Source organism: Garra rufa, chromosome 6, assembly GCF_049309525.1.
Source record: "Garra rufa chromosome 6, GarRuf1.0, whole genome shotgun sequence".
Classification (NCBI taxonomy): Eukaryota; Metazoa; Chordata; class Actinopteri; order Cypriniformes; family Cyprinidae; genus Garra; species Garra rufa.
This window is the reverse complement of record NC_133366.1, coordinates 18,183,585-18,196,604: the sequence shown is the minus strand read 5'-3', so window position 1 is coordinate 18,196,604 and position 13,020 is coordinate 18,183,585. Positions and strand designations below refer to the sequence as shown.

General features: G+C 35.2%; 2 protein-coding genes across 3 annotated transcripts in view; both read right to left on the bottom strand.

Moving 5' to 3' along the window:
* Positions 1-2,235, bottom strand: part of kdm2aa (lysine (K)-specific demethylase 2Aa) — a 33,358-nt gene extending 31,123 nt beyond the window's left edge. The window contains exon 1 of one of the 2 annotated variants that reach the window (XM_073841955.1): positions 1,985-2,235. In XM_073841955.1, the coding sequence (XP_073698056.1) occupies positions 1,985-2,035 (51 nt within the window). In that variant the 5' untranslated portion in view covers positions 2,036-2,235. Of the gene's footprint in view, positions 1-781; positions 1,594-1,984 lie in introns of those variants that run through there. The other variant, XM_073841956.1, reaches the window with a different exon arrangement.
* Positions 2,236-4,713: 2,478 nt separating this feature from the next.
* stx3a (syntaxin 3a) lies at positions 4,714-12,781 on the bottom strand. The gene is made up of 11 exons (XM_073842143.1): positions 12,495-12,781; positions 10,928-11,002; positions 9,609-9,708; positions 9,420-9,494; positions 9,224-9,294; positions 9,022-9,130; positions 8,433-8,506; positions 6,813-6,947; positions 6,594-6,704; positions 6,100-6,185; positions 4,714-5,939 (listed from the first exon to the last, which is right to left on the bottom strand). Exons 1-10 carry the CDS (start codon positions 12,522-12,524, stop codon positions 6,108-6,110), a joined length of 858 nt encoding a protein of 285 aa, XP_073698244.1. The 5' UTR covers positions 12,525-12,781; the 3' UTR covers positions 4,714-5,939; positions 6,100-6,107.
* Positions 12,782-13,020: the final 239 nt, after the last annotated feature.

Sequence of the window (13,020 nt, the reverse complement as noted above, 5' to 3'; positions counted from 1 at the left end):
TTATTTTCAATGCAATTAATAGTTGCCCAGCACAAAAACATAAATATAGAAATACCTATAAATATTTTTAAAATATATACATGCATGTGTGTGTCTTATATATATATATATATATATATATATATATATATATATATATATATATATATAAGACACACACATGCATATATTAATATATGGGAATATAATCTTAAAAATAAATATATTTAATTATTCATGTGGCCAAAAAAAATGATAGGTATTTGCAAGTCGAAGATATTCGCGCCAACTAAACAATTTCCAAACGTTTTATCTCACCATAGTTTATTCCAAGACGGCTTTGTGAAATTACATGATTATTTTATTGATGTGTAGATAGAAATGTTTCCTGATCATAAAACTGTCAGGGTCAGTGGTTGCTGGCATTTGCTGGTCACGTGGTTCTTCTGAGAGCCAACCAAAAATAATTCCATTCATTTATTGAAAAAAATCAATATCTACTGTATCCAATCTCTCCACAAGAGTGCCAGACTTGCCAAAGTTGAGAAATCTTTAACTGCCCTCGACATCTGTTCAAAATCCAAACATCTTAGAGTTAAAAAAAAAAAAAAAAAAAAAAAGCAAAATAAATTTAAGTCGTTTTAGTGACGCCTAACAAATTCTGTTTTCCCACTCAAATGACAGCACTAGGGTAGTAAACACCGCTTAAGTTAAAGTTTCTGTAAAAATGCAGTATATATACACAATGTACTATACAAACCAAAGCATTTCATTTTCCAAGTGCCCAGTGTGCTGCACTTACCAGTCGCTTGCTGTAACGCGGTTTGGGATTGTCCATTGTCAGAATGAAGACTCACACTCAGCCCGCCCGAGCAAGTGGCGAGCCAACGAACGCGCTTCTGTCAGTTTATCGCTTTACAAGTAACCGCCACAACTGTACTTAATGGTCACTTTATAACAGTGTCCGTTTAATCGAAATAACAATACGTTACATGAATAACTTACTTGCTGGATAACTATTTCATATAGTTAAAAACTCGTCAGCAGGTTCGTTCACACAAAAGCGGGTTTAACGATTTCAGCGTGTTCTTTAATACTACAAAAGTATTGTATTATAATCTCACACAAAAATTAAAAAACATCAGGTTACTAAAAAAACAATGAAAGCTAGGTTGTCAGGCTAAGCGCTGCTGAGGATATTGAACGAGCATCAGCACAAGCTAACAAACCGCTAACGTTAACCTGCTTAGAAACACGGTCGTAAAAATATTAAGATTACAAAGTGATATGGACTCTTGCTTATACATACGGCTTATATGTACAACGTCTAATATTGCAGTCAACCGTGAAGAGTGAGGCGAGAAATGAGGAGCGTATATTTATCGAGTAACATACGCTAATCCCGGTTCAAGTTTCAAATAAAACCATATTTCCACAAGACTTAAACTCGGGCTCACAGTGGGGAAAATCCAGCGGGTAAAATAGTCCTCGTGTATTTTTGACTATTAAAATGTGCACTCCGACTAGGCTCGTCTAGCAACTTTTCTATTTTGAGTGAAAGTAAGCATTATTTAGACAGCTCCACTGTGTGAATTCACGACAAAGTTAATGTAGTAGATCATTTCGCCGCCATTTTCACATCGTCACAAAAACACCACGAACTAAGCCCCGCCCAATATTCGGTTGATCATCCAATCACGGACACATGCGACGCCATCGCCTTTGCTCTAATTGGTTAATGTCGCTGTCACTTCTGTGGAAGACGGTACTAAGAAACAAATAATAGTACACGTGACCAGAGGAGTCACGCACTCATTGGCTGGAGTTCCATGCCGATCAATACAGCTACAGAATTATTGGTTTACTTGTGCTGAAAGTGTTGCGTTGCCAACCAATCAAATATTAAATATCAACACACTCTCATTTTTAAGCTAAAATTCTGCAAGCAAATTGTTTTTAAAAATCATATGAGTAATATGATTATTAAAATATATATTTTAAATACCTTTGATCGTCCGTGACTTGGCGTCCCATCGCCTGCGGGCGTCCAGTCCATGACTGCATATAAAGCTCTCGCTTGGGTCGTCTGGTGAAAGAAAGCTACATTTCTTTCGAATTAGCCCAGTGAATTCACACTAACTTCACATAAGATCCTCATTAAGTCCTCGACATTTCTTTGAGTCCAATAAAGTGTCTAGAAAAACTGTACACATTGAATTGTCGGTAACCCACCACAGGTAGCTCCGCATGGTAAAACTTTTCGTTTAACCCCAGCGATCAGGAAGTAGTCGCTGATTGGTCGGCCATCAGCTAACGCGCAGCCCACTCATTGGACTAAACAACTGTCGATAACAGTCGTGGCCAAAAGTTTTGAGAATTACATAAATATTGGAAATTGGAAAAGTTGCTGATTAAGTTTTTATAATAGCAATTTGCATATACTCCAGAATGTTATGAAGAGTGATCAGATGAATTGCATAGTCCTTCTTTGCCATGAAAATTAACTTAATCCCGAAAAAAACTTTCCACTGCATTTCACTGCTGTCATTAAAGGACCTGCTGAGATCATTTCAGTAATCGTTTTGTTAACTCAGGTGAGAATGTTGACGAGCACAAGGCTGGAGATCATTATGTCAGGCTGATTGGGTTAGAATGGCAGACTTGACATGTTAAAAGGAGGGTGATGCTTGAAATCATTGTTCTTATCCCTCAACTAGATATTGAATTTGTAAAAAGAATTACTGATAATTTAGCTGTATACACAGCAGAATTGGTAGCAATATGGATGGCATTACAGTGGATAGACAGCAATAGACCTATGCAAGCTGTGATCGCATCAGACTCCAGTTCAGCTTTAATAAGCCTTAATCATTCTCACTCTGAATCAAGACAGGATATAGTATTTGAAATAATCCAACTAACTAACAATCTTCTTAAGGCTGGTAGTAGTACTACATTTATATGGGTACCCGCTCATATAGGTGTAGGAGGTAATGAGCTAACAGATAAATGGGCGAAGAAAGCAGCAGGAAAGTCTTATATAGAGGTAGTTATCAAATACAGCAAAACTGAAGTCAAGAGCATAATTAAATCTAAAATAAATGGAAAATGGCAATTTCTATGGGATAATGAACAATCTGGAAGACACCTGTATAGCATTCAAGGAAGGGTGGGGAGGAGTAGGAATACGTGCAGAAGGAAGAAGGAAGAAGATGTGCTGTCTAGAATGAGGCTATGACATACAGGATTAAATAGCACATTATTTATATTGAAAAAGCATGTTGATGGAATGTGTGAATATTGCAATAGTCAAGAGACCATAGAGCATGTAATTATGTACTGTCCTAAATACAATCAAGCCAGACAAAGATTGATTTTGAAACTTAGTGAAAACCAGATGACATTAAATGTACATGACATACTGCAGAGGTACTCTGGTGAAATTTCTTTCCAATTTTTGTTTTCTTTTTTGAAAATAACTGGGTTATTAAACAGAATTTAAGATTGTATAGGTTGACCTTTTGATCCACACTCCAGTCCAAATGGTGGCGGTAATGCACCAAAAGCTGGTTGCCAGCCACCATATAAAAAACAAGAAGAAGAAATCATTGTTCTTCCATTGTTAATCATGGTGACCTGCAAAGAAACGCGTGCAGCCATCATTGCGTTGCATAAAAATGGCTTCACAGGCAAGGATATTGTGGCTACTAAGATTGCACCTAAATCAACAATTTATAGGATCATCAAGAACTTCAAGGAAAGAGGTTCAATTCTTGTTAAGAAGGCTTCAGGGCGTCCAAGAAAGTCCAGCAAGTGCCAGGATCGTCTCCTAAAGAGGATTCAGCTGTGGGATCGGAGTGCCACCAGTGCAGAGCTTGCTCAGGAATGGCAGCAGGCAGGTGTGAGCGCATCTGCACACACAGTGAGGCCAAGACTTTTGGAAGATGGCCTGGTGTCAAGAAGGGCAGCAAAGAAGCCACTTCTCTCCAAAAAAAAAAAAACATCAGGGACAGATTGATCTTCTGCAAAAAAGTATGGTGAATGGACTGCTGAGGACTGGGGCAAAGTCATATTCTCTGATGAAGCCTGTTTCCGATTGTTTGGGGCATCTGGAAAAAGGCTTGTCCGGAGAAGAAAAGGTGAGCGCTACCATCAGTCCTGTGTCATGCCAACAGTAAAGCATCCTGAGACCATTCATGTGTGGGGTTGCTTCTCATCCAAGGGAGTAGGCTCACTCACAATTTTGCCCAAAAACACAGCCATGAATAAAGAATGGTACCAAAACACCCTCCAACGGCAACTTCTTCCAACAATCCAACAACAGTTTGGAGAAGAACAATGCATTTTCCAGCACGATGGAGCACCGTGCCATAAGGCAAAAGTGATAACTAAGTGGCTCGGGGACCAAAACGTTGAAATATTGGGTCCATGGCCTGGAAACTCCCCAGATCTTAATCCCATTGAGAACTTGTGGTCAATCCTCAAGAGGCGGGTGGACCAACAAAAACCCACTAATTCTGACAAACTCCAAGAAGTGATTATGAAAGAATGGGTTGCTATCAGTCAGGATTTGGCCCAGAAGTTGATTGAGAGCATGCCCAGTCGAATTGCAGAGGTCCTGAAAAAGAAGGGCCAACACTGCAAATACTGACTCTTTGCATAAATGTCATGTAATTGTCGATAAAAACCTTTGAAACGTATGAAGTGCTTGTAATTATATTTCAGTACATCACAGAAACAACTGAAACAAAGATCTAAAAGCAGTTTAGCAGCAAACTTTGTGAAAACTAATATTTGTGTCATTCTCAAAACTTTTGGCCACGACTGTACATCGTCAATACCAACTGCAGAAAAGTTTCTCTCATAAGTACAAATAACAATAATTTGTAACCCTGGACCACAAAACCAGTCATAAGTTGTTTTTTTTTTTTTACATTTAGATTTGAGTAAATAAGCTTTCCACTGAGTATGGTTTGTTAGGATAGGACAATATTTGGCCGACATACAACTATTTTGGAAATCTGGAATCTGAGGGTGCAAAAAAATCTAAATATCGAGAAAATCGCCTTTAAGGTTGTCCAAATTAAGTTCTTAGCAATGCATATTGCTAATCAAAAATGAAGTGTTGATATATTTACGATAGGAAATTCACAAAATATCTTCATGGAACATGATTTTAATGATTTTTTGGCATAAAAGAAAAAATTTATATCAATTTTGACCCATTCATTGTATTTTGGCTATTGCTACAAATAACCCTCTGCTTAAGACTGGTTTTGTGGTCCAGGGTCACATTTCGTATTTTAAGCTCGGACTAAAGAATGAATAACATTTTATACAACTTCAGTCTTTTAATCACAATTGCTCAGCCTAAACAACTCAAGTCAGACTACTGTATAATTTTATGTAAGTATCTCCAAAACACACAAATAAGAGAAATATAAGAAATAAATCAAAGCTACTCTACACTAAACAAGCAACCATATTCAGCATCACTAAATAACTTTGGCTATTCCTAAAATAACAGTTAAAACGTGATTAAAATTTTTAAGAATTAAAGTGTGTCTTTCCCAATAAGAACAAAATATTTGTTACTGGTAGTGTATAGTTACAAAAAATTGAGGCCTCATAAACAAAACTTTGCCTCTTCTGTATCTTTCATCATCATATATAAGCTATATCATAAGTTCCCAGGAAACAATTAAATAAATAAAAGCAATATTTCATACCACAGCCCTAACGAAGAGATGCTTGCACATCACATTTTACCATGATGCCTCTAACAATGCAAGGCCAAGTCATAAGACAGGAAGAACATAAAAGTCAAAAAACAAAATTGGGATGAACAAGAACTCGAAAACATGTTGTGTGTGTAGGGATGTTTAGGGTTCATCGGCACTAAGATGTTTTTCTTGATTCTTGATAGAGACACGATTAGGAAGAGCAAACAACCTCTACACCTGGAAAAGACAAGATGTTACTCACAAATGTGACCCTGGACCACAAAATCATTCTTAAGTAGCATAATATCTCAATTAAAAGAAATATGCTTGTTTTTGTGGTCCAGGGTCACAAACAGTCAACATGTATTTTTATGAATTGATTTTTATGATTACTTACCTTGACGTTTATGTCAGCCAGCTGTACACCAGAGAACCACCGATGACCACAAGAATTGTGCAACACAGCATGATCATCATTTTCTTCTACAATTGTGCAAGTGGGCAGCCAGTGACAGCATGATAATGATAAAATGATAAGGGAGGAAAGCAAGGGGAAAGGATGATTGGGAAGAAGAGATTTGAAAGGTGTAGAGAACAGACATACAGAGATGAGGTTGACATTCTGAGTGAGAAACAGAGGATATCAATGCATGAAGAAAAATAGAAAATGGAACAATTGAAATAAAAAAGCTGCAAGAAAAATAAAATGCTATTTGAGAATCTTTGCACTGATAGTCTACATTTAGTACGATATATATATATATATATATATATATATATATATATATATATATATATATATATACATATATATATATATATATACTCTTAGTGAAGGTGTCTTTTATAATATAACACACTTGTTTTACTCCTCATAATTTCCCAGCTCACCCTGCGTGCTTCCTGTTGAAACTTGGCAGCCTTTTTAGTGTCAGCCACAGCTCTTTCCACAAAACCCACAGACTGGTCCATGTTGCTCTCAATCCTGTCAATCATGCTTCCCTGTTGACAAATGAGAACAAAATGGTGTCAATCAGCAGTTTTAATCCGATGGATTCAAATAAAAGGGATATAGCTTTGTCTTATTTTCCTGAAAAGACAAACACGTACCTGATTCTCCACCAGCATTGCAATGTCCACAAACATGTCATGCAACTCTTTTATGCTGCTCTCCAGTCGCATAATATCTTTGTGTCGTGCCTCAATCTCACTTAGTGCCTGTTTTGATATCCCAGAGTCCATAATCTATAGAAATGAAGAAAGTGTTCAAATAATAAAAATACGTTACAATTTAAAATCTTATGTTTTTTAACCAAAGCAGTATTTATTTATTCAAAATACAGTCAAAACAGCAATACTGTGAAATATTACAATTCAAAATAATTTGATATTTGAATATATTTTAAAATGTAATTCTTTCTTGTGATGCAAAGTTTATTTTCAGTCTGGTCTTTAGTGTCACATGGTTATTAAATGGATTAAATTTACAGATTAGTTATATTCTTACAACAAACATGTAGAGTTGAAGTCAAAAGTTTACATACACTTTGTAGAATCTCCTAAATGTTAATTATTTTACCAAAATAAAAGGGATCATGAAAAATGCATGTTCATTTTTATTTAGTACTGACCTGAATAAGATTTTTCACGTAAAATACTTTTACATATTGTCCACAAGAGAAAATAATAGTTTAATTTCTAAATATTACCCCTTTCAAAAGTTTACATACACTTGATTCTTTATAATGTGTTACCTAAATGATCCACAGTGTTTTTTTGTTTGGTGATAGTTGTTCATGAGTCCCTTGTTTGTCCTAAACAGTTAAACTACTTGCTGTTTTTCAGATAAATCCTTCAGGTCCCACAGATTTTTTGGTATTCAGCATTTTATTTCTGTAAGGTTGTTGTGACACAACTTGTATTGTAAAATGCACTGTATAAATAATCTTAACTTGACTTGACTTTTGTGTATTTGAACTCATTCCAACAATAACTGAATGATTTTGAGATCTATCTTTTCACATTCAGGACAACTGAGGGACTCATTTGCAACTTTTACAGAAGGTTTAATGGCTTACTGGTGCTTCAATGCATTAAGAGCCAGGGTGTTATTTTGCCTAAATATCATATTTTTTCATTTAGTACTACCCTTCAGAAGCTACAGAAGATACATGTTCCCCCATGTTTTCCTTCTGAAGCATCAGTGAGCATTTGAACCTTCTGTAATAGTTACATATGTGTCTCTTAGTTGTCCCCAGTGTGAAAAGATGGATCTCAAAATCATTTCAGTCATTGTTGAAAAGGGTTCAAATACAAAAAAAGAAATACAAATACAAAAAAAAAAAAAAACATTTGTCGGACCTGAAGGATTTTTCTGAAGAACAGCGGGCAGTTTAACTGTTCGGGACAAACAAGGGACTAAACAAAAAAAATCACTAAACAAAAAAAAAAAACAGCTGTAGATCATTCAGGTAACCACACAGTATTAAGAATCAAATGTATGTATACATTTTTGAAAATAGTCATTTTTATAAATTCAATCTTTAATTTCTAGTGTGGACCATATGTAAACATCTTTTATCTGAAATATCTTATTCAGGTCAGTACTAAATAAAAAATAACATGCATTTTGCATGATCCCTCTTATTTTGGTAAAATAATTAACATTTTGCAGATTCTGCAAGGTGTATGTACACTTTTGACTTCAACTGTATATAGAATAGTACCCACTCCTGCTGTGAATACTGCAGCATTTCCTCCATCCAGCATTTCCTCCAGCTCTTCATCAGTAGTGGCTTTGCCAGCTGTAAGACAGGATCCAACATTGGCCTTAAACATATAACATTGTGATCACTGACTTTCTTTTTAATTCAATCCTAATGAAGATCTGTGTGTGTGTGTGTGTGTGTGTGTGTGTGTGTGTGTGTGTGTGTGTGTGTGTGTGTGTGTGTGTGTGTGTGTGTGTGTGTGTACCTGGTATTCATCACGTTGTGGGGACCAAATGTCCCCACAAGGATAGGAATACCAGTAGATTTTGACCTTGTGGGGACATTTCTCAGGTCCCCATGAGGAAACAGGCTTATAAATCATGCACAATGAGTTTTTTTGATGAAGTAAAAGTGTGCACAATCTCCTGTGAGGGCTAGGTTTAGGTGTACGGCGATAGAAAGTACGGTTTGTACAGTATAAAAACCATTATGCCTATGGAATGTCCCCATAAAACATGTAAACCCAACATGTGTGTGTGTGTGTGTGTGTGTGTGTGTGTGTGTGTGTGTGTGTGTGTGTGTGTGTGTGTGTGTGTGTGTTTGTCACTCACTGATCTCCAGCTGTCTTTGGATGCGCCCTTTGCTCTTCTCTCTAAACTCCACTTGGGCTTCATTGTACTTGGTCATCACCTCTACAAACTTCTTAGCAAGAATGGCATGCTAAACAAAGGAGATAAACACTGTATGAATGCAAAAAGTAAACATAACAACTTGTGACAATCCCTATGGGTTATTGAGAAGACTAATGGTCACCTGAGATTTCTTTATGCGCGTATCAGCTGAAACCCTCTCATCGGTGTTAGATGCCAAATTCTGCTCAATGCCTGTTGACACATTGGTTGACAAAATATTTCAACAGATAATAGCGATATAGCATATCATACAATTATCATTGGAAAAAAAAATTATATATATTCATCAACAAGCAAACGAGAAACAGAAGGCTGACTTTTGAGTTTGTTGCGAGCATTGTTGGCCAGTTTCTTTATTTCATTGGTAACTGCTTCAAGTTCATCTTGTGTCTCTGTTTGAGAAATGAGAAATGAGATGAGAGATATTTAAAGTATGAATGTGGAAAGGAGGCAATAGCGAAAAATGCTAAATAATTTATATGAAGGTAAAATGTAATTAGACTAACTCTGGTCTGATGTAGGCGCAGAGAGGATGACAGAATACAGTCGCTTTATCTCGCCTACATTTTCATCAATCTTGTCTATGCTGGTGCGGATTTCTTCAAACTGTAGAACACATACAGAAATGACTTTCAAATGTCCATTCAACTGCTTTCCTAAAAACAAAGGTTCTTTATGGGCATTGGTGGTTCTATAAATAATATTTGATATACACTACTGTTAAAAAATTTGGAATTAGTAAGATTTTTTATGTTTCTAAAGACGTTTCTTCTGCTCGTCGAGGATGCATTTATTTGATCAAAAATACAGAAAAAAAAATGTAAAATTGTGAATTATTATTACATTATTATTTTCTATTTTAATATACTATATACTACTATAATTTATTCAAGTGATGCAAAGCTGAATTTGCATCAGCCATTACTCCAGGCTTTAGTGTCACATGATCATTCAGAAATCATTCTGAATTATTAATAATATGCTAATTTATTATCAATGTTGGAAACAGCTTTTGCTGCTTAATATTCTTTTTGGAATCTGTGATACTTTTTTCAGTATTCTTTTTTTGGGGGATATATATTTTTATAGCTTTTGCATAGAGAGAGTCAAAATACAGTTATTTCTTCACAATAAACAAAACATGACCCTCTAACCCCACCCTCCACCCATCCTTTTTTCAGTATTCTTTGATGAATAAAAAAAGTTTTAAAAAGGACAGCATTTATTTAAAATAGAAATATTTTCTAACAATGCTGTTCTTTTTTACTTTTTATTCATCAAAAAATCCTGACAAAAGTATCACATGTTCGAAAAGCAAAAACGGTTTCCAATTTTAATAATAAATCAGCATATTAGAATGATTTCTGAAGAATCATGTGCCACTGAAGACTGGAGTAATGATGCTGAAAATTCAGCTTTGCATCACAGGAATAAATAATGTTTTAAAGTATATTAAAATAGTAAACCATTATTTTAAATTGCAAAAATATTCCATTATGCCACTATTTTTTTAATCAAACAAATGCAACTTTGATGAGAATAAGTGACTTCTTAAAAAAAAAAGTTAAATCTTTTTTTTTAACCTGTAGTGTATATGGAAACTTTCCATTGCACAAAAGTTTCTTTATATTGGAAAACGGTGCTTTAGACTTTTAAAACTTACATAAAAATGGTTCTTTTAAGAACTGTTCACTAAAAGTTTCTTTGGGGAACCCCAAATGGTTCTTCTTTGGCATCGCTGTTGAAACCCCCTTTTAGAACGTTTTTTAGAGTGTGCGACATTGTCCATATTCATTTGAATACAGAGTAGTTGATTCACATTTACCTGAGTGAAGAACTCATCCATAAATTCTTTGTTTTCCACTGGAATTTCCACATCATCTGGAGTTTGATCCGACTTCTGTTTTGACATACAAAAACAGAACAGAAAGTTTAACCCTTGTGCGTTTAAAAAAAGTTACACATAGATGCAATATGGACAAAATGTCCATGTCCAAAAACTGTCATAAAAATATGATTTATTAATATTTTTTTCCACTTTCACTGATGTTGATTTTTTAACCAGCATCTGTTCTATCCAAAGATACCAAACATTCATTAATTCTCAAAATTCTAACCCTTTAAATGCTGGTTTGTTTACATAATACCACAGGTGTTTTTTTATGGAAAAATAAAAAAAATAGTAGTTAATTTCCATATACTAAAGGCTAAGCAGAATTCTTTGCTTATTAGATTCTTGGGTGTGTCAGTGAAGAACAATAACATTCATTTTGAGGCATTTATATTTGTTATGTAGTGTTAGATTTGAAAAAAAAAGTATATGCCAAATTTGAAAAAAAAAAATGGCACAATCTAGTAACAAATGGTAAAAATGCAAAATCTGAAGCCTTGCCAATAGAATGAATGCCTGTTAGCAAATATTGCACCATTTTATAGTCAAATTGCCCTGGGTTAAAAAATTGCAGTGTTGATGGGTTTCAATGTGTACATTTTTGTCCTTAAGGTCCTGAGTGTGAGTATTTTTTGTACGGAGGGTAAAATTGATTTTTTTGAAGGAAATGAGGGTGAAATATTAATACAAATAAAAATAAACACCTGAGCCAAAATGTATGTAGTTGGCATTAACACAGGCACACTTATAACAAAAAACAAAACTGAAATGGACAAAAATGTCCATAAGGTCGCACAAGGGTTAATAACTTAGAAATAGTGTTTTTCTGCTTTAAAACAAGCTTAACCTTTTTAACCTGGTTTAAGCTGGTCTTCCAGGCTGGTGAAACTGGTGTTTATCTCGATGACCAGCTGGTCTCTCAGCCTGACCAGCCAATAGACCATCTTGACCAGGTTGGGAGATCCAAGACCAGCAAATTACATTGAACTGGTTTAAGATTTTTTTAAGCAACCTGTTATTGTCAGTAACTTAATGACAGAATCCACTGCAGATAAAATTGCAGAAACGATACAGAAATTTACTTTAAAAATGTACTTTAAAATTACACAGAATTTACAGTGGAAACTGATATTTTAACCAGATTTGGGACCTTTGACAAGGCAAGAAGACACGGATGGTGTAGATGCTCCTGCGCTTCCCATACTTGACTCGCACCTCAACAATGTCAGACGCGTTTTTATGTGCTTGATGGCAGTTAAGATGGTGTTTTAATATTTTATCGTATTTGTTGTATATCACTATGAGTGAAACCTAAGAATAATGGTCGGAAAGCTATTGCTAACATTTCGAGATCGATCAATTACCGGTAATTGACCATTATTCACTATGACCCCGGTTAGTCAATACTGAGCTCAGGACCTCCCAGGTAAAGGTCAAACAGTGGCAAATCAGTCCACAAACAATAATAAAATCATAAGATTTTAACATAAGAATCTCTCACCGCTTTTAGTTGTTCCAGTCGGTCCTTCATCTTCAGTTCAATGTGATAGACTTAATATTTCAAATGGCTGTAACGGTCAGTGTAGAAGATAAACAGAAGCGAAGTCGTTCTCAGACCGGATCGCCAGAAAACATGCTAACTACAGCATGAATACATCAAGTTTAGAGTTCCACTAGAACCGTTTAAAATTCTTATTTTAGGTACTCTCGAAATAAATAAAAATTATTTTTAAAGAAAAAAAAAATCAAACAATATGGCAGTGTCGCTCTTGTCTTGTAGTTGTCCTAAGCCTATCCTCTCAGAGCGGATTAGAGCAACAGTTGTATGCTGGGTAGCTAATCTTCCTTCACCACGGTGTTCCTGATTCTCTACTATAATACATGTGAAAATAATCCAAATTTATTTGCTTTTAAAACAGTGACTATAACAATAATCAATGAAGGCTTCAAGTAATTAATATTGTGCTGTTTTGACAAGAATTGACCAGTTTGCTTGTATTCTTTCTTCTCACCAACAAAATCAAGCT